General features: G+C 39.3%; 1 protein-coding gene across 1 annotated transcript in view; it reads left to right on the top strand.

Annotated features, from left to right (window-relative positions):
- Positions 1-17132, top strand: part of SCML2 (Scm polycomb group protein like 2) — a 72306-nt gene extending 55174 nt beyond the window's left edge. Inside the window, exons 8-14 of the mRNA XM_065647696.1 lie at positions 699-834; positions 2723-2926; positions 7518-7700; positions 9336-9449; positions 14326-14607; positions 15302-15465; positions 16999-17132. Of these exons, the coding sequence (XP_065503768.1) occupies positions 699-834; positions 2723-2926; positions 7518-7700; positions 9336-9449; positions 14326-14607; positions 15302-15465; positions 16999-17124 (1209 nt within the window). The 3' untranslated portion in view covers positions 17125-17132. The remainder of the gene's footprint in view (positions 1-698; positions 835-2722; positions 2927-7517; positions 7701-9335; positions 9450-14325; positions 14608-15301; positions 15466-16998) is intronic.
- The last annotated feature ends 872 nt before the right edge of the window (positions 17133-18004 follow it).

Below are 18004 nucleotides of genomic sequence, written 5' to 3'. Positions count from 1 at the left end.
AGTCCAAACCAAATTACAACAAAATTCTCCTTTCCTCAGGTGGAAGGTAATGCATGCTGAACGATTTCTAAATCTTTGTGCTGTGAACTGTGGCTGTCTGTCATGATGAGCTGCAAATAAGTTTGATTTGGGAAAGAAAAATGTTTTCACAGCCCACATGAATGGATAGTAATTACTGGTTTATTTGATACCTTGCGTAAAGCACCAGTTCCTGAAAGTGGTTAATTGAGAATTTCAGCCGCTTTGAAACAAGCTGAGGAACATTTAGGTGCACCGTGAAGCTGACACCTAAATGTGACTCAAGTGTTATATGGCCCAACGAACTGATTGGAGTTATGATGAACCCAGATGATTGGAAGTGTATGGACAGGAAAATAATCCAAAACACCTCTTCTGTGCTTCCTGAGATTTCGAAAGGTCATGAATTAGTAAATAAAGCTCCTTCTTTTCCCACTTTTCAGGTAGAGGTTGGTTCCTTCTTAAGTCGTTTGTCTTCCACTGCCTTACTTGAGTAGCTGCAAATGCAAACTGACAGTTTCTGGTCTTCCTTTCCTGGACTGTATCTTCTCTGCTGCGCGTAGTACTTTTGTAAGAAGGAACCATACACGTTCAGTAAGATGGTAACCGATAGCAGAAAGATTTTTCAAACTCCTTGAAAGACATTAAATATTTTGACTTTCGTTTTTTTCTCTAAACAGAAAAAAATCTTGCCGGAACAACTGACTCCTGCATCACCCGCTCCTCGTTCTTCTCCCGAGGGTGACAGTGGCACTACACAGATACTTAAAGATGGAATTAGTTTGTCTGGCGCAACTGCAGCAGTTATATCTACAGGTAAAATACAAAGAAAAATGACTTTTTTAGTGTGAAACGGCTTCCATTTCAAGCAAACTAGTAGTGTAATTTTATGGAAAACGCACTGCAAATTTATTACTGTAAATCATTATCCAGCTACCTTATTTTTTAAAGGTATTTGTAGGTGCCAGTGTTACTTTGCATTTGGTATTTGCACAAGGTATTTTGATGCCTGCATTATAGCAAGAAGTGCTGGAGTGCAGGGCCTTTTGATAAATCTCTGAGATCTGGCAGTTTGTTCCTGTCTGAAGAAGGAAACTGTACAGTTCTTTCATGTCTGTCCCACTCCTTAATGTATGAAATGGGAATAGATGTAGCCGAAATCCCATATCATGTTCTGATATCATACAGGCTGTACTGCAATATAAAAAAATTGAGATTTTTATCTCTGTATAGCCTTACATTAAAAGAAACAACTCAGACTGTTTAAAACAAGTAAAGGCAATCAGAGGAAATACATTCCTCCTTCCTCTTATGTTTGCTTATTTTTGAAATAGAATAAAATGTATCTTGAAAAGGGTTGTCAAAAGAGCAATAAGCTAGTTAATGAACTAACTAATTGAGGTACTTGTGACCCTGGAGCAAAACAATTTGTATGTTGTCAACTGAAATCTCAGAACTTTCTAAAAAACTCCGTAAATTATGATAATTTTGTTTGGGGTGCTTTTTGACATTTAAAAACTGTTTTTACAATAGAAGTTGTCAGGCTCTTCTCACTCCCAGCTTCAGTGATGGATGAGAGGAAAATATGTATGTGTTTCCTAGGAAAACAAACCCTTCAGGAGGCCGTTTCTGTTGAGCCCAGACAGAAGATGCCATGAAAACTACTTTTGCTGATTTGTACCTTTGGTTATTTGTACAAATAGGTTTCCTCCAATTTTCAGACATCAGAGAGTGAACAGATCTGCATGAAGACATAAGATCATTAAAACACAGAAATAGTTCATTTTTAAAAATGGAGGTTTTTAACTAAGCCCAAATAATACTACAGTTCAGAAAATATGGTAGTCTTTTGTATAACAGAATGCTTAAATTGTCTGCTTCATCACCACAGGGGCATGTTTTTTCATTAAGCTCAAATAACGTCTGGGGTGCATTCTGGTCATGTGATAGCTGAGGCCAAAAAGAACAAAATTTTTCAGTTACGGCTTTTTTCTGTGTTTTTCTGCCTTGCTGTTCCTTTTGAAAGACAGTTTTGCATCGTTTCTATAAAAAGTAATTTCAAAAGTCTTATTTGATTGTTTTGTGCTAAGCTCTAAACCACCTGAGTGTTTCTGGAGAAATGTGTTTATTTGATTTAGCAGCGAAGGCCAACTTGCAGTGTTGAAATCTTACATGAGTGGTTTGGGGCTTCTGAAGGTACAGACTTTCAGTAGCCATTATACATGCACACATTAATGCTATATGGGTGCTTCAGAATGAACATCAATGGTAGGTATATACCATAGGGTTGTCTTTGTTGCAGCTTTTCAAATAGGAGGAAAATGAAAGCAGTAAGTTGGTAAGGCCAGCTTTTTAGAATTGCCTCTTGGTAGTTCAGAGTACCTGCCAGTAATACTTCTTTTAATTGAACTAGTGTATGAACAGATATTAGTCAAAATAAAAGATAAACACAGATTATGACAGCTTCGTTACAGTAGCAGGGTAGAGAAGGGCTCTAGAGACAAGAAAAGTGGATTTAGAATTTGGGCAGGAGAACCTTGATAGAGTACTTTTTGCATGCTCAGAAAGTATGTTTGCATATTCAGCTTCTTGAGTTGACTAGTACATCTTTTCCTCAAGATTAAAACTAAAAAGATGGTTTGCAGTTATAACTTGGAAATATGTTGTAGTTCTTTGGCAATAAGTATGGTTTGTTCTTTTTCAGTGTGTGTTTATGTCAACAAGCATGGAAATTCTGGGCCTCACCTGGATAAGAAGAAGGTTCAGCAGCTTCCAGATCACTTTGGACCAGGTCCTGTCAATGTGGTACTTCAGCAGGCTGTACAGGCTTGCGTGGATTGTGCCTATCAATCCAGAACAGTCTTTGGATTTCTGAAATCTGGCCATCATGGAGGTGAAATGATAATTGGTATGTGAAGGTGCTTTGTTTCTCCCCTTACGTTTCTTCACTTGCTTGCGAATTTGAACTAGAGCAGAAGAACTCAAGTAGATGAAATGACTTTATATCACTTTTTAAACTATTTAGGCACAGTCAAGAACAAATTCTTGTGAACTCCTTTACTAAGAGGGTATTGGTGGTGTGTGATGTATCTCACTCTGGGTCCAAGATTATTTGAACAATTCTTTACATTAGAATTTAGCAAATAGCAGTGTTAAATTACATATACACAGTACAGTTAGATTCTTATACTAAGTAGATCTAGTGCACCTCATTTAGCAGCTGTAGCCAAACACTTGTCAAGTAAACTCAGAACAAGTGAAATATGTTAATTAAAGTCATACACATAATCTTATCCATACATAGTCTTCGTGTTCTTAATGCCTTAACCAAGTGGGTGGAAAGTTTCAAAGTAATCTGTTTAGCTTCCAGGCAAGTGATTCCACATGTTAAAGTTGCTGCTGCTTCCCTTCCCCCATTCTCCAGAATTGTATAATAGTGGTATCTTAGGTCAGTGCTCATCCACCTATGTCCCCTATTATGGAATAGGTTTATTTCTGCTACATATTAATGGCAGGTCTACAGATAAATTATCTCAATTTCTCAAACGGAATAGCTGCTGCTTGACATTTTTTCCTTCTAGGCTAGGAAATATTCTATATAGCAGTTAGCGCATCAATTCATAATTCCATCACTGGTGATAAAAAGACTTCGTGTTACTTTAATCTCCTTACATTAACACCAGATGTGAAAGATGATTAGTGGAATACAGATTCAATTAAATCCTCGTAAAGATGTTGCTATCTAACAGTATTTTAAAAGCAACACCCCGGCCTGGGTTAGCAGAACTTCAGTAAGCTTTGCTTACGTGTCCCCATGAGTTTGTTCACAAAATGGATGCTGCTTTTCTGCTGTGTAGTAAAGGTTTCATGGTATTGCACATGTGTGCTTTTGAAACACGTATTGCTTTATTTTGGCAAGGTATATGAAAGTTTATTATATTATGAATACCTTACTATATCTAATTCAGACAAGTCAATTTTGCTTGAATAAAATGCAGTGAGGTGGGCATTACCAGCATTCTGTTTGCGATTGTTTATCTTGAAGGACTAATCGTAAACCAGTGGTATGGCCTCAAGTTGCTCCAGGAGAGGTTTAGATTGCATATTAGGAAAAACTTATTCATGGAAAGGGCTGTCAGGCATTGGAAGAGGTTGCCCAGGGAAGTGGTGGAGTCACCATCCCTGGAGGTGTTTAAAAGGCGTTTAGACGAGGTTTTTCGGGACACGGTTTAGTGCTAGAGTTAGGTTAGGTTATGGCTGGACTTGATGATCCTGAGGGTCTCTTTCAACTGAAGTGATTCTATATCTGGGCTCTGACTGAGTGGTTGAAAATAATGATTTCAGAGAGGAGAGAGACATTTCGGAATCCTTCTGTAGTTCTGGTTTGTTTACATTCCAAAATTCTGTACTAAAAGGAAGTACTGTTCTGCACCTGGCTTCATCCCGAGGCCTAGATTTGGAGAAGCCAGCTCTGTAGGCCCAGATTTGAGGAACTCAGCGATGTGAGAAACTCCTGAAGCAGAGTGGGTTTCTGATGTTCTTGAGCCTTCTCATCAGCTTGTCAAACAGGTTGCTGAGAAGTGGATGAGCAAATACTCCCTGTCATTTTATCAAAAATTTGTGTGTGATATATTTTGAGAAGCAGAAAATGTGACTTAGGCTAATGTAGCACATTATAACTAGCTGTGCACGTGAACAGTAAGGAAGAAGAGGAAGGCTACAGTGAATAGAACGAGGAGTTACAGAATGAAATTGCATGAGTGTTTTCTTGTAGAGTTTTTGTTTGAAAGTGGTTTTGGAGTGTGGTTTGTTGTTCAGGATTTTTTTTAGACTGACAAAAAAAATGTTGCAGCAGAGAACAAGCAAAGAAATCTAAATCTTTGTGGACTAATAAACTTTCATGGTGAGTATCACACCTGCCGTAGGAGGAAAACAGTATGCTGATGAGGATGTGGGTAAAATAATGTTGCTAGAATACATGTGAATAATTAGCGGGTTCTTTTGGTTCAGCTGCCAAAGAAAATAATTATTTTGAATGGAATTGCATTTAGGATTTTTCCATCTTTTCTTACTCAAACAAAAGCAGAAACCATTTTATTTTTGCATGATGCATAAGGTTTCAATTCAGGCAGATATAACTGAAAGGAAATTAAAGGCTTGATTAGCAAGCCTGCTAATGGTAGTGGTGGTGTGAGCCCCTTTTTTCTCCTTGTAGCGCAGAAACTATGGTGTTTGGTGGGATGAAATAGGCTGAGGCTCAGATAAATCTTCTCAAGCGGAGAATTAAAATCAGACTCTTGGGTGAGTTTCTTCACTATCAGACAAACACATTTCTCTGATAGTTTAGCTCTCAGCCTTTCTCCTGGCATGAACCTGGTATTTAAAACATACACAGTGGAAAGTGAAGAAATGAGCATGACTCTTCATCCCAGGGGCTGGGATTGCACATGCAAGCTCCAGTCCCTGTTTATTTGTCATTAAAGGTTGAGGTTATTGCACCTTGGAAGTACTCCCTTTTTATTTTTTCCCCTAGCATTTATCTGGGAAGTAAGAGGCTTATATTGTTCCCAGGCAGAGCAGGCAGTTGAGCCTATGGATCTGGATCCCACACCCTCGGTTGGAGTTCATATGGTTGCCCTCGGGTGTTCAGAGTACAAGGAAGCTGTGTTTGCACTGAGTCTTTATTTGTGGATTTTTCCCATGGTATGTCTTGCTGGGGCAGTCACATTGCCTCAGCTGTTTCTTGCTTTACCCTCCTGACAACGCTAAGATAATATTGTTCTTTTCAATGCTTCTTTTCAAAATGAGAAATTAAGGTGTGGAGAATAAGTTATTTCCCCAAGGTCATATAAGAAGATCCATAAGGCTATTATAAAGCATTTTAAATTTTTGCTGTAGCTGACTACTACCTTGCAGTAAATTTGTCAGGAGATCAGACTGTACTAGGTCTCACAGCCCATTTGCTCTCCAGAAGTGGTTGAGTTCCGAGCAAAAATTTGCCTTTGGAGACCCCTTCCCCAAACAGGAGGTAGAGGAAGGACCTTGTGTCTGAACCACGTGTGGGACTGTGAATCATTAGCATTTCATCTGAACATTGGAGCCTGGAAAAACTGAATGGGCCATGGAAACACGTGGGTCGAGGACCTGTCCCTGTAGTAGTGACTCTTTAAGCACTTGGATTGGGCCAGTCTGTCATGAAAGCAGATGGGAGAGGTAGCACGTTGGTGGTGGTGCTAGCTGGTTAACTTCCATTAACTCTAATCAGAAGCTTCCTTACATCAACAGTGTAAGTAATTGACACTTCTCATTTCCTAAGGAAGCCTAAAATATGCTAAACTTGGATGTTTTCTTTGGTTTTGTGTATATTATCTGTCTCTTGTAACACAATATGGAAATGTTCCTTAATTCAGATCTGTGAATAAAGGCTTTCTTGTCTTTTTTTTTAATGCATCTGCTACCAACAAAATGTGATCCTTCAAAGCTCTACTTATCATTTGGAAACTTATGTTAACAACAGAAGCCTGCATGACAGGCTGAAAACTGAGAAGACAAATGATGCATAAACCTGGTGTTTTTGCAGCTTCTTTCTAGCCCTAAGTTTAAGTTACAAGTTTGTTCCTGCTTTGTTGTAATGTCTTTCTAGTCAGAAGTAACTAAAATATTCCTCTAATATAATAGGAATTATTTATCTGTATATTGACAGTATTGCATCTTTTCAAAATCTTACTAATTAAAAAAAAAAAAAGGAAAATACTGTCAGCTGCAACACTCTGGGGGGCAAGGAAGCAGGTCAACAAGTAAAAGGCATAGACACATGTCTGGGCTCTTTGTAATCACTCAGTTTAAAAGACAGCAGATCCATTTGTGGCTGTTGTGGTATCTCTGCCACCTAGCTCCTGTTGAAATAAATAGGAGCTTGACCACTGTAATGTTGACAGCAGGATAGATTTCTATAGTGGTAAAATAGCAAATGGCAAAACAGTTTCTGTAGTCAAAACGGTAATTGATGCTAGCACATTACCACAAGTATGCTCAGTTCAGTTAGAAACTGAGAAAACACATCTTAAACTTGCTTACTTTTAAATTTTTTTAAAATTATTTTTTACTTTTTTATCAAATACTGTAAAGGGTCTTTCTGTGTTATCTCCTGCAAATAGGTGGTGGAGACGTTGCTGGTTTATAAGCAAGCAACGGAAATTACGTGTAAGGTTTCGGAGATGAGGGAATAGTTGCAAGTTTTTTTTATGCTGGTGTGAATCCAATGTTATTTTACTAAAATAGGTTCCCATAGAGCAAGTTTGACCTGGTGTGGATCCAGCAGAAGGTAAAATCAGTCATTTGGATGTAAATTTGTTAAACTATGAGAATGATTCTTTACTTCCCTCATGTCTTGTGTGGTTTAAATCAAATCTGGATGCCTTCTCCTTTAAGTTAATGATGGTGTTTTACTATACTTCATGATGCTTGAGGTGCGTTTGACATCATCTTCTTACTCACAGCTTCCTTTGATGGGGAGAAGCACACCATCAATCTTCCTTCTGTAAACAGCACATCGTTTGTGCTGCGCTTCTTGGAGAAACTCTGCCACAGCCTGCAGTGTGACAACCTCTTCAGTAGCCAGCCTTTCAGCCCTTACGTGGGATGTGCACATAGTCCTACCGAGTACGACAGGAACAAACCAGGTACTGTTCAACAACTACTCTTACTTTCAAGCGCTGATGTTTTTGAGAAGTGTGGCGACTTCGTGAAATGTAACTTTTTAATCTGTCTTTCTATGACGTGAATGGGTTGAAACGAATACGCTTCAGTTCTTGTGAATTTGTTCCAGTGCGGTAGTGCTTTGACAGGATGAGATGGCTCATACCACATGTGCAGAAATCATTTTGTTCAGCAAACTCCTCCTTGTAGCCAAGCCAGGAAACATATGTATTGTACCACTGTGATACCGCTAAAAGGACAAGCTCAAAACTTCACATTTCATTTGTTAGATTTATGTTCGGGTCATAAAGTGAACTTACAAAAAGACACTTACTGCCTTATGAGAAGGGGCTTGCCCTGGAAGGGAATTCAGTCTAGCCCTTCCTACACCAGTAAAAGGCCCTTTTTTCCTTCTTTAGTCACCTTACTCAGTGGTGGCTCCAAAAATTATACGTTCTACTATGTACAGTCCAGTCTTCTAGTAGAAAAGGTGGGGTTTGCAGGTGGCTGCTTGTGATATTTTGTATGAGGCAAATATCTTTGTCTGCTGCACTGGGAACAAAAAGTGAGGGGCAAATGTTGAGGCCACACCTTGAATCCTGTGTTCAGTTTTGGGCCCCTCACTACAGGAAAGACACTGAGGTGCTGGAGAGAGTTCAGAGAAGGGCAGCGAAGCTGGTGAGGGGCCTGGAGCACAAGTCTGATGAGGAGCAGCTGAGGGAGCTGGGGCTGTTCAGCCTGGAGAAAAGGAGGCTGAGGGGAGACCTGATCACTGTCTGCAACTGCCTGAAAGGAGGTTGTAGCATGGAGGGGATTGGTCTCTTCTCCCAGGTAACAAGTGACAGGATGAGACGAAATGGCCTCAAGTTGTGCCAGTGAAGGCTTAGATTGGATATTAGGAAACATTTCTTCAGGGACGGTGTGTCAGGCACTGGAACAGGCTGCCCAGGGAAGTGGTGGAGTCACCTGGAGGGGTTTAAAAGACGTGTAGATGAGGTTCTTAGGGACATGGTTTAGTGGTGGACTTCACAGTGTTAGGTTAACGGTTGGACTTGATGATCTTAAAGGTCTTTTCCAACCTAAACAGTTCTATTCTACGATTCTAAATGAAATTACTTCGGAAGATCTTCCATCAGGTTGTTTCCAGGGCCTGATACGACAAGTCCCAGCCCAAGGGTTAGCAGGAGCCATAGCTGAGAAAACCTTCATGTCAGGGCAATTTCAGAAGATTCAAATTGGGTGTGAAGCTTCCGCACAGCTGTCTGATAGCTGAGTCTGTCTTCTGGGTGCTGTTTTAGGAAATAAAATTATTATTTTTCATTCCCCTCCCTGCTTCCAACGGTGAAATTGTGTTTATAATTTCATCTGCCATATGAAAGTCATTAGGTTTAACTCATTTCAGAAAAGTAGCCAGAATCAAGGTAATTTGGGTACTGATAGCATAAACTAAGCTGTACTTAAGCTTCGAAAGTTTGTATCGAAATGACTGAGTCTGTGTGGCACAAGAAACTGAACCATAACCTGGTGAATGGCTCACGTTTGCCTTTGCTTTTGTCCCTGGACTTTCCCCATTAGGAGCTTTATGCTAGAATAATAGGTGGTGACTTTCCTCTTCACAGCAAAAGAAGAAATACCTGAAAACAGGAGTACTAAACGATACTCTCAGGACTCTCCACCATATACTGCTCCTCTTTCCCCGAAGCTTCCCAGAAATGATGCTCATCCATCTGAAGGTAATTACATTATGTCGGGATTATGTATGAGGATTATTTATAGCTTCGGTATTTCCAGTCAAAAAGGACTGAGTTCAATGTATGTGTCTGGTCTGTCTCTAGCCTTTGACAGGTCAGGGTGAAAGTATGTTAATTATTGATCACTGGCACAGATTTTGCACTTAGGGGAGATCTACTGCAAGTTCTAGCTGTCCTTCTCCTAAACCTGCTAGCCTTTTTTGTGAAGGGGCTCAGGCAAATAGGTGACGGATGAAGCCTCCTGCTTCCTGTATGGCTATTTAGCAGAAAACCAATTGCCTCAAAATGAAGGAGGAGATGAATTGGATGCAACTCTTAATAACTCTGGGCCGGGGCCATAACATGAGGAAGGGTGTAGCTCGATGGGTAGCTGCTGCTGAAAGTTGCGCTGTGCCTGCTTTCCTGGTCACCTTGTCCCTGCAGCGGGTCCCAGCCCCCCAGCTGCATAGCCAGCTAAACCAGGGAGCAAAAGCACAGAAAAGGTGAAGCGAAGAGTAGTTTGCAGTTTATTTCTCTGGACTGACTCACCATGGGCTCAGATGAGCCCAGGGAAGGGTTTAATAAAATGTGGCTGTGGCCAAGAGGGCAGTGAAGCCTCCCAGTGGCAGCTGCTGTTAGGTTGATGTGGCTCACTGATGAAAAGTACCTTTTCCTGCAATGAAAGCTCTGAGCACATGTCTAGCCTTAGCCTGCCTCAGATGTGAAGTGAAACATCTAGGTTTAAACCTCAGTGAGAGACTTAGGTTTTGCTGCTTTTTTTTTTTTTCACTCTGCATTTGCTACTTAACTGGTTAAGCCATGGTAACTTGTTGATGTTGACTGGTCCCATCTGATACATACTTTCTCTTGCTGCGAGATATTTGCGCAGCATTTCCAAAGGCTTTTTAAAAATATGACAGGGGTTAGTTATTTCTTCCTTCATTTTTTTTTCTTCTTTTTGGAGATTTTTGGGTCTACTAGCATCAGTGGGGGCAGAATGATCTTTTTTTCTGTGCAAATTAAAAAGTCATAGAACCACAGTTGAAGCAGAAAAGGATATCAAATTGAAATGTTCAAAATGATAGTTTATTTATAATTATATATCTTTATATGTATATATATAAAAGCATATTTATTTCTTTGTATATAATAACAGCAGCAGGAAATACAGTTCTGCATTGATTATTGATTTCTGTGTCTTTCCAAAAGAAATATGGGCTTAATTCCACAGATACACCCAAGTTAGATATTTCTGGTAGGTAACTTAATAAGTGTAAACCAATTATACTCAAATGAAGTTGTTTCAGTTGGAGCAAAACAAATGTTTGAGTAGATGTGCATTACCCTGTAAGAAATCTTCCTCAAATTAAGCATGCATCCCACGTACTCTTTTTTAATCCTTGTTTGCTAATGGATCCCTTTTACAGATGAAGTGTACTCCTTAAAATACATTTTAAGCTCAATAGTTCATTATACAGTGCAGTTACTTGGATAAAAAATAATTGAAATAAGTGTTTTGCCATGGTTTCAGAGGTTCAAATTTGTGCGTTTCAAGAGGCAAAGTGCTCTCTAGTGTTGTGTGTTTCCTATTAGGGCAACGTCCTCTGCTGAAAATCTGGAGGTAATTTTATAGCCGTGTGTCATGGGTTGATTAGCAAGATTTGCCTTCAAAAAAGTTCTGGCTCGATTGAGAGATAGTTGTCTTGAAATAGTTGTTTTGAAATAAAATGGAATAATTTTGGGAAAGGGTCTTTCAAACAGCTCATTTTCCTTCTGAGCTGCTCAGGGATATGTTTCGCAGATTTTGCTGTCTTTCCTGCTCACTGACAGTTTCTTCTTTAAGTTATGAAAGATAAGGGGGGCGGGGGTAGGGGGTGATAACTCAGTTTTCCTCCCCCTGAAAACAGAGTGTTCTTACTACTGTGGCCGGTTACATCATTCCTATTATGCATGAGGCAGAACAACTGGCTTCTAATTCCCAGAGGAGCTTCAAGAAAACAGAACATCCGATTCCTGCTAAGGCCTTCAGTGTTTAAACAGTCTGTCATCCTTACATTTGAAACATAAGGCCTTTTATTGGCCTTTTATTAATGGACTCAGAGATTGGGCATTCTGCAGTGGAACCTCATGCCTCTCTCCATACCACTGTTATTCACAACTGCTCAAAATGTCGAGGTAGGAGAAGTGTGTCACTCGTTGCTCTGCGGATTGCAAGGCTCCATTTGCTAGATGCTGAATTTTGAATCAGCTGTCATACCAGTTGACCACTTTTTCGACAAGGTTGCGGCTGTGTTTTGTTTGTAGAGAAGCTGTATGGATGGAGAGGGGATTGGACACTGTAGCTGCTGAACAGAAAAGATGATGGCCCTGGGAAATACACCAGCTTTTCCACCTTGTGTGTGTGAATTGAGAACTTACAGTGAGATGTATTCAAATGCTGCTATCTTGGGGGAAAAAAACCAGAGTTGATCTTTCCCAGCTCTGTTTAGAATTGTTTGCTTTAGGATATATAGCATCAAAGACAAATCTGGGATGCAATTGGAATAAATACAATTAAATTATTTTGTAATACAGTCAATTTTTAAAATCTTTGTGGCTTCAGAAATCTTGACAAGGATTATGTAAAATAATGATTTTTAAAAACCCCTGTATTTGGGACCTCTACTTGTTTACTATGACTACAAAAAGCTTTTTCTGAAGCCATTATGTGGAGTTGGCTGCTATATGCTTAAATACTCCAGTTGAAACTTTCTGCTGGGCAGTATTGTCTCCATTGTTTCATCCTGCCTTTCAAGACTTCAGAAATCTGAATCTACAGGTTCAGTCAGTTAAACCCGAGGCGCCTTCATAGAGCTTTGCTGTAAGTATTTGAAGTATCACCACTGCCTTTTGGTCTCGGAGTGAGATTTCTGTTAGTGATTTCATTCTCTACAGTTCTAATTTTCCCTTGGTTGGCTACCCTTTAATTTTATAGTGCATATCGTTGACTACATCTCTTAAAGTCTCTCTGAAATTCTGTATAATGATGGCTTTTGTTTCTCATTTTGGTAAGTTGCTGCAACTACTTCAAGCTGACAAATATAAATAAGTTAGTTTTCTTGTTTGTTTGTTTTCTTTGAAAACCTCAGTAGCCACTTTACTTTTGTGATTAAAATCTAACAAACTAGAAAGTTTTGCAGTGATTGCTTTGAGGGTTGTATATGTGAAAGAGAAGGGCTTGTGTCCATAAAAGCTGTTTTATTCCACGACTCTCAAGTTTAGTAAAAGATGGTACATCGTCTTGCAGATCTTGCCTTGCCAAATTCAAGAAGCAGGGAGCTGGCTCTCTGAGTGCCTTTGTTCCCTTTCAGGATTATGCTGTCTGACGACTAAAGTACACTTAACAGTTCTTCACTGCACTCCACTCTTAAACAGGTTTCAGCAGAGAAACTAAAACTTCATGAAGCAAGTTGCAAACATGCTTGCGAAGCATACTGGGGTTTTTTAGGAAAATACTCTTCCTTTAGTTTTAGTCACGTGTTGGCCCAAGAAATTCTTGAAAGTTGTCATATAAGAAGAGTAGTAAAAAGCTTATTTCAAGAACTTGTTTTCCAGAACATATCAGTTCTTATCCCAAAGAATATGTTGCTTCGCTAGCATATGTTTTATAACTTCACTAGAGTAATTTTCAAGATGGTAGTGTGGGCTTTACACTTCTGTGAACCTGTTAGCTGTGTTTTCCAGATCCTTACTCTCCTACCAAAGCATTTGTTTCATACAGATTTGTACATTATTACTCCAATTTCCTTTTCAGGCAAACAGAGAAGAATATGTATGATTGCTAGAGGATGGTGTTCTCTTTGTTTTGGGTTTGGTTTTTTGTTTGGTTTGGTTTGGTTTTTTCCCCTCACATAGCACATTTCTTCCAATCAGACATGAATTTGTTTGACTGAAAGTGCAGTTTTCAGTAATCAAGCAAACCTGGCTCCTGCCTCATGGCACAGGGAAAGGGAGCTGCTGAACTCTGCTTATCTGGCTTAGAAACAGCATTGAAAGGCTATAAAAATTCACGAGTCTTCTAAGTAGATGTTGTTTGTGTTTTGCAGAGTAGAAATTAGCTGATAAGTGGTAAGAACTAAAAAGGGGAATGTTGTCGTACTCCCTTCCTGAAACCTGATTTTTTTTTTTTTTTAACTTGCTCTGTGCATTCAGTAATTTACATGTATCTTCAGCTTTCTGGAGTCTGTGCTTACAGACCCTGCCCTGTGCAAAGAACTAACTTTATGTAGGTACAGCGTTGTGGTCAAAACGTGTTACATAGCATGCCATAGCTGGCACGCCCAGCCTTCTGTGGCTTTGCCTGTAACCTGTTCAATTTTTAATGATGGCTTCTGTGTCTGAAAGTATTGGGATCTATAGATGATGATTGTCCACTTGTTTATGAAGTTAGTGACTCCCTCTGCTGTTTGGAATAAATTAAACAATTTTCAGTTAACATGAGAGTTTTTATTTATATTAAAAATTTCTTGCAAGATAAATGTAATACACTCTTAAGGGTTAGCTTTTTGAGAATATGTTTAAAAAAAATCATGCAAATGCATGACTAAGATTGTTTGAGGTATCAATATTAACGTCAGACAATTTCACCAGCAAAAGATTTCCACTGTCTCAAACTTGGCGTATTAAGTCTCTTGCTACAAAAAATGTTTTAAAAATATACAGTAAGAGCCCGACAATTACTTGAGCAAAAGGGGCAAACATTGAGCAGCAGTGATTGCCTCATGGGAGACTTGTTAACAGACTTGAAATCTGTCAGTATCTTCAAGAGAACATAGCAAGGAGTTAAATAACAAAGGTATAATGTCCATCACTTTGAACATGATACTTGCTTTTTGCGTAGCAGAAACATTACCTATAGAGGAAAACAGCACTTCCAAGGAACACCGATTTTCTGAGGACTCTATGGATTCTGCACTTAATTCTGTAAATCCTTCAAGCCCGACCCGTCGAAATTCCACGGAATATCGTACTTCAGGGAGTGCGGTGTATTACAGGAATTCCCTTCAGCCAGGGACGGCTACCTCAAATTCAGCCCCCGTCCTGCGCAGGCTGTCCTTGAGCTCTGCAGGGAGCAGCGGGTACTATGAAGTTAGTATGAATCGAATCCAGAGGCGGATTGAGGGTATGTTATATAACTAAGCTTTCCAAACTATATTACTGCTTTTATTAACAAAGTCCGCGAGTTATGAATAAAGAAGTTCTTGGCCGTAGAAGAGCTTGTAGGTGGAGTGAAAAGTTGGGCTGTGACCAGGCATCTCAGGCTTGCTTCCCTAACTGCAAATGCAGAACTTAAGCCTGTTAGAACTAAACCTGCGATGCAAGAGGGGGAGTCTTGCTGCTGCACTTTCCTCTCGCTGCTCTTACGCACCCTGCAGCGAGCCAGAGCAGAGAGGGCTAGCTATGTGCAGCTCACTGCCTCAGCATCTTACCAACTGTTACCTTGTTGTTGAAATACAGTGCAGGGATGACTCCTGCCCCTCCCTCTCTTGGCACAACTCGCCTTTGCCACATGCCCACTTAATGGCATCTTGGGACCCAGGTGCCAGGTAAAAGTCAAAGTAATTCCCTCTAGGTATGTCATAGTGCTGATGTTTATGCTGCTGTAAATATGTGCAGTTATTTAAGTTGTTTAAAGACAAATGGAACAGTTCAATATTATTTGGAGGAAAATAAAACATTATTCATTTTAATATATTGCAAAGAATGCATAATAAAAGCCGTGTGTAAATATTAAGAATATCTTACGTGAAATGAAATGTGTTATCCCTGTATAGACTAATGATACTTCTTCCTTTCACGATATTTTTTACTGAAAGCTGCAAGTTCCACAACTGGGCCGGATTTGAATTCACTAAAAAGGGAACCTTCAAGAATATTGAATAAGGATCCTTCCACCTGGTCAATAGAGGAAGTGATGCGTTTTGTGAAAGAAGCTGATCCACAGGCACTAGCTCCACATGCAGAACTCTTTAGGAGACATGTATGATGCATATCCATTCTGTTCTAGTAGACTGTGTGTCATGTTAATCTCTTAAAATACAGCTTTCATCTCCATCACTCTGTTTGTACCGAAAGGTAGAATAGACTCTACTCGTATATTAGAAGGAGGCTGAAAATTATTTTTCCACCTGAAAAGCCTCCTGCAGTATATTTTCTCTGTTTTCCAGTCTTGTTAGACTGAAGTAAATACCCACGGCTTTCCAGCTTATGTGGAATAATGCCCATACTGGAAGTATCCGAATTCTAATGGCCAACAGCCATGGTACCCGTTGTCATCCCTGGTACCCTTAGAGAAGATGGCTTTCTCATGTACAGTATGGGGCATTTGGCCTATGGAGATAACACCTCTCTAAGCCAGCCTGTTTTGGAGACTGATTATCCTGAATCAGAGATACTGTTATGCCTTGTTAGCTTTACACTTGGTCATTAATACTAAAATGCAGAGAATCCATTTCAGTGTTGAATTTATCTGTTTTGCAAAACAATATGTAGGGTTTCGTAAGATCTAACTAGATGTTGTACTTAGATAAACTGCATCAGTTTCTCTGTGCTGTTTTTGGCCTCCTCTTTTCCTTCTCACTGTGCTTTTCTACATCAGGTTGCTCAGCAAAGAGCTGCTTTCTTATTTCATTGTATTAATATATATGGCTGTCTAAGAAGAGGTTGGCTTTCTCTTTAGTAGTATTTCACCTTTGTTATGCACCAGCTCCTACTAACAGTTAAATCTCAGAGTAAGCTGGATTGGAAGGAAAACTCAAAATAACTTTTAATGGAGCTTCCTGGCTTGTGTTTTATTCTTAGTTGTATAACAAGACTAAATGTCACTTGTTTTGTCAGGTTTATGTTTAAAAAAAGAAGACAGAGTGGTTTGCTTTATGGTGTTTTAAGGAACTAATTGCCTGTCTGCAGTACGTAATGCTACTAAGAGCTTAGGACCATCACATTTTAGCAGCTTCTCAACCAGGCAGTTGAAATCTGACTAAGTTGTCCTTGGTCTTGATCCTAACAATATGTCTGGTTTAACCTGGACGTAGATCTGTCTTATTTCACAGATTTAGATGGTCTGTAACCCCTTCCTCTGTGTGACTGCTTGCATGCGCATGCCAGAAGCCTCCCACAGCTGTGTTCAGGGTTCAGTGCAAGGCCTCAGTGCTTGGCTCATTTAATCTCAAACTGCACAGACCTTCCTTTGCACCTTCTTTCTTTTTTTTTTCCCTTGACTCATTCACTTTTTTTTCCCCAGACAATACCTAATTTTGAGGGCTGTTTGGTCAGTTTCTTTTACTTACTATAATTTTCTTTAGCATCTCAAGTACCTTAATACTATATTACAAAATACTAAAATTCTGTTTCAGTGGCCATCTATAAGTATCAAATTATACTAAGTTACTGTTTTACATGTGGTAGATAAATTTTTCCTACAGTATTAACAAATATAATGTACTTTCCAGTTTTACCATGCAGCTTGTTAAAGTAGTTGTATGTTATTGTGTTTATTCTCTTCCTTCTGCAGGAAATTGATGGAAAGGCACTACTCTTACTGAGGAGTGATATGATAATGAAATATATGGGACTGAAGCTGGGGCCTGCCCTAAAGTTGTGCTACCACATTGAAAGGCTTAAACAAGGAAAGTACTAGCCAGTGGGGGTACTAAAAATATGTGTGTGTCCTGGTGACAGTGTGTTCGTATCACGCTAAGCTCTCAGGTTCACAGCCATCTCCTTAATTTGAAACTATAGAAATCATCGTTATTTTTTGAAAGTGCTCTGAAAATGTAAAAAAAAAAAAAGACATTCAGAATAAATAGGGGGGAAAAAAATCTGTGTTATATTCTGGTATTATATTTTGCAAACTATTTCAGAAAGTTTGCTGGGGAGGACAGTTGATCGTAATAGGAGTGGGCAGGTTGGGTAACAGTGTTCTCCAAATCCTGAAAAGGGCTTTCTCTGTTACGGACTTCAGCCAATGTGTTCATATTCAGAACCAAAACAGCTGGATCCCAAAAGAAAATTATAAAACAAACCAGCATCAGGTGTTAATAATTTTTAAAGGGGTGGCTGTAAACTTTTATATTGCAAGAAAAATTTTAAATAGAAGATCTCATCTCATCTCTGCAGTGAATACTGTGTCCGGTCCTCCAGCAGAGTAACAGTCTAGTATATTATTCTAGATTATTTTTCCTAGATTTCCATAAAGGGAATAGCCATATGAATTGCTCATGGCAGATGGAGGTGTGGGGAGGGAAGGGCTGTGGAGTGGGCTCAATACAAATATAAGCTTTTATAAAGTGTGATTATCAGTCCTTTGGTAAGTTATGAGGACAAATATACAGTATATTGTCAATTTATGCAGGCAATAAATATTTCTGTTTCGTGGAAGGGCATATTGGCTGTATAAACAGCCATTTCCAGGACAGACTGATTTAACTGGAACAACACATCCACATTTTCAACATTCCATCTTTTTGCTAAGTTTGGCATGGACATGTTTGTTCATGCTTTATATATATACACGTGTA

Source organism: Caloenas nicobarica, chromosome 1 (genome assembly GCF_036013445.1).
Source record: "Caloenas nicobarica isolate bCalNic1 chromosome 1, bCalNic1.hap1, whole genome shotgun sequence".
Classification (NCBI taxonomy): domain Eukaryota; kingdom Metazoa; phylum Chordata; class Aves; order Columbiformes; family Columbidae; genus Caloenas; species Caloenas nicobarica.
This window is presented reverse-complemented; position numbering and strand designations above follow the sequence as displayed.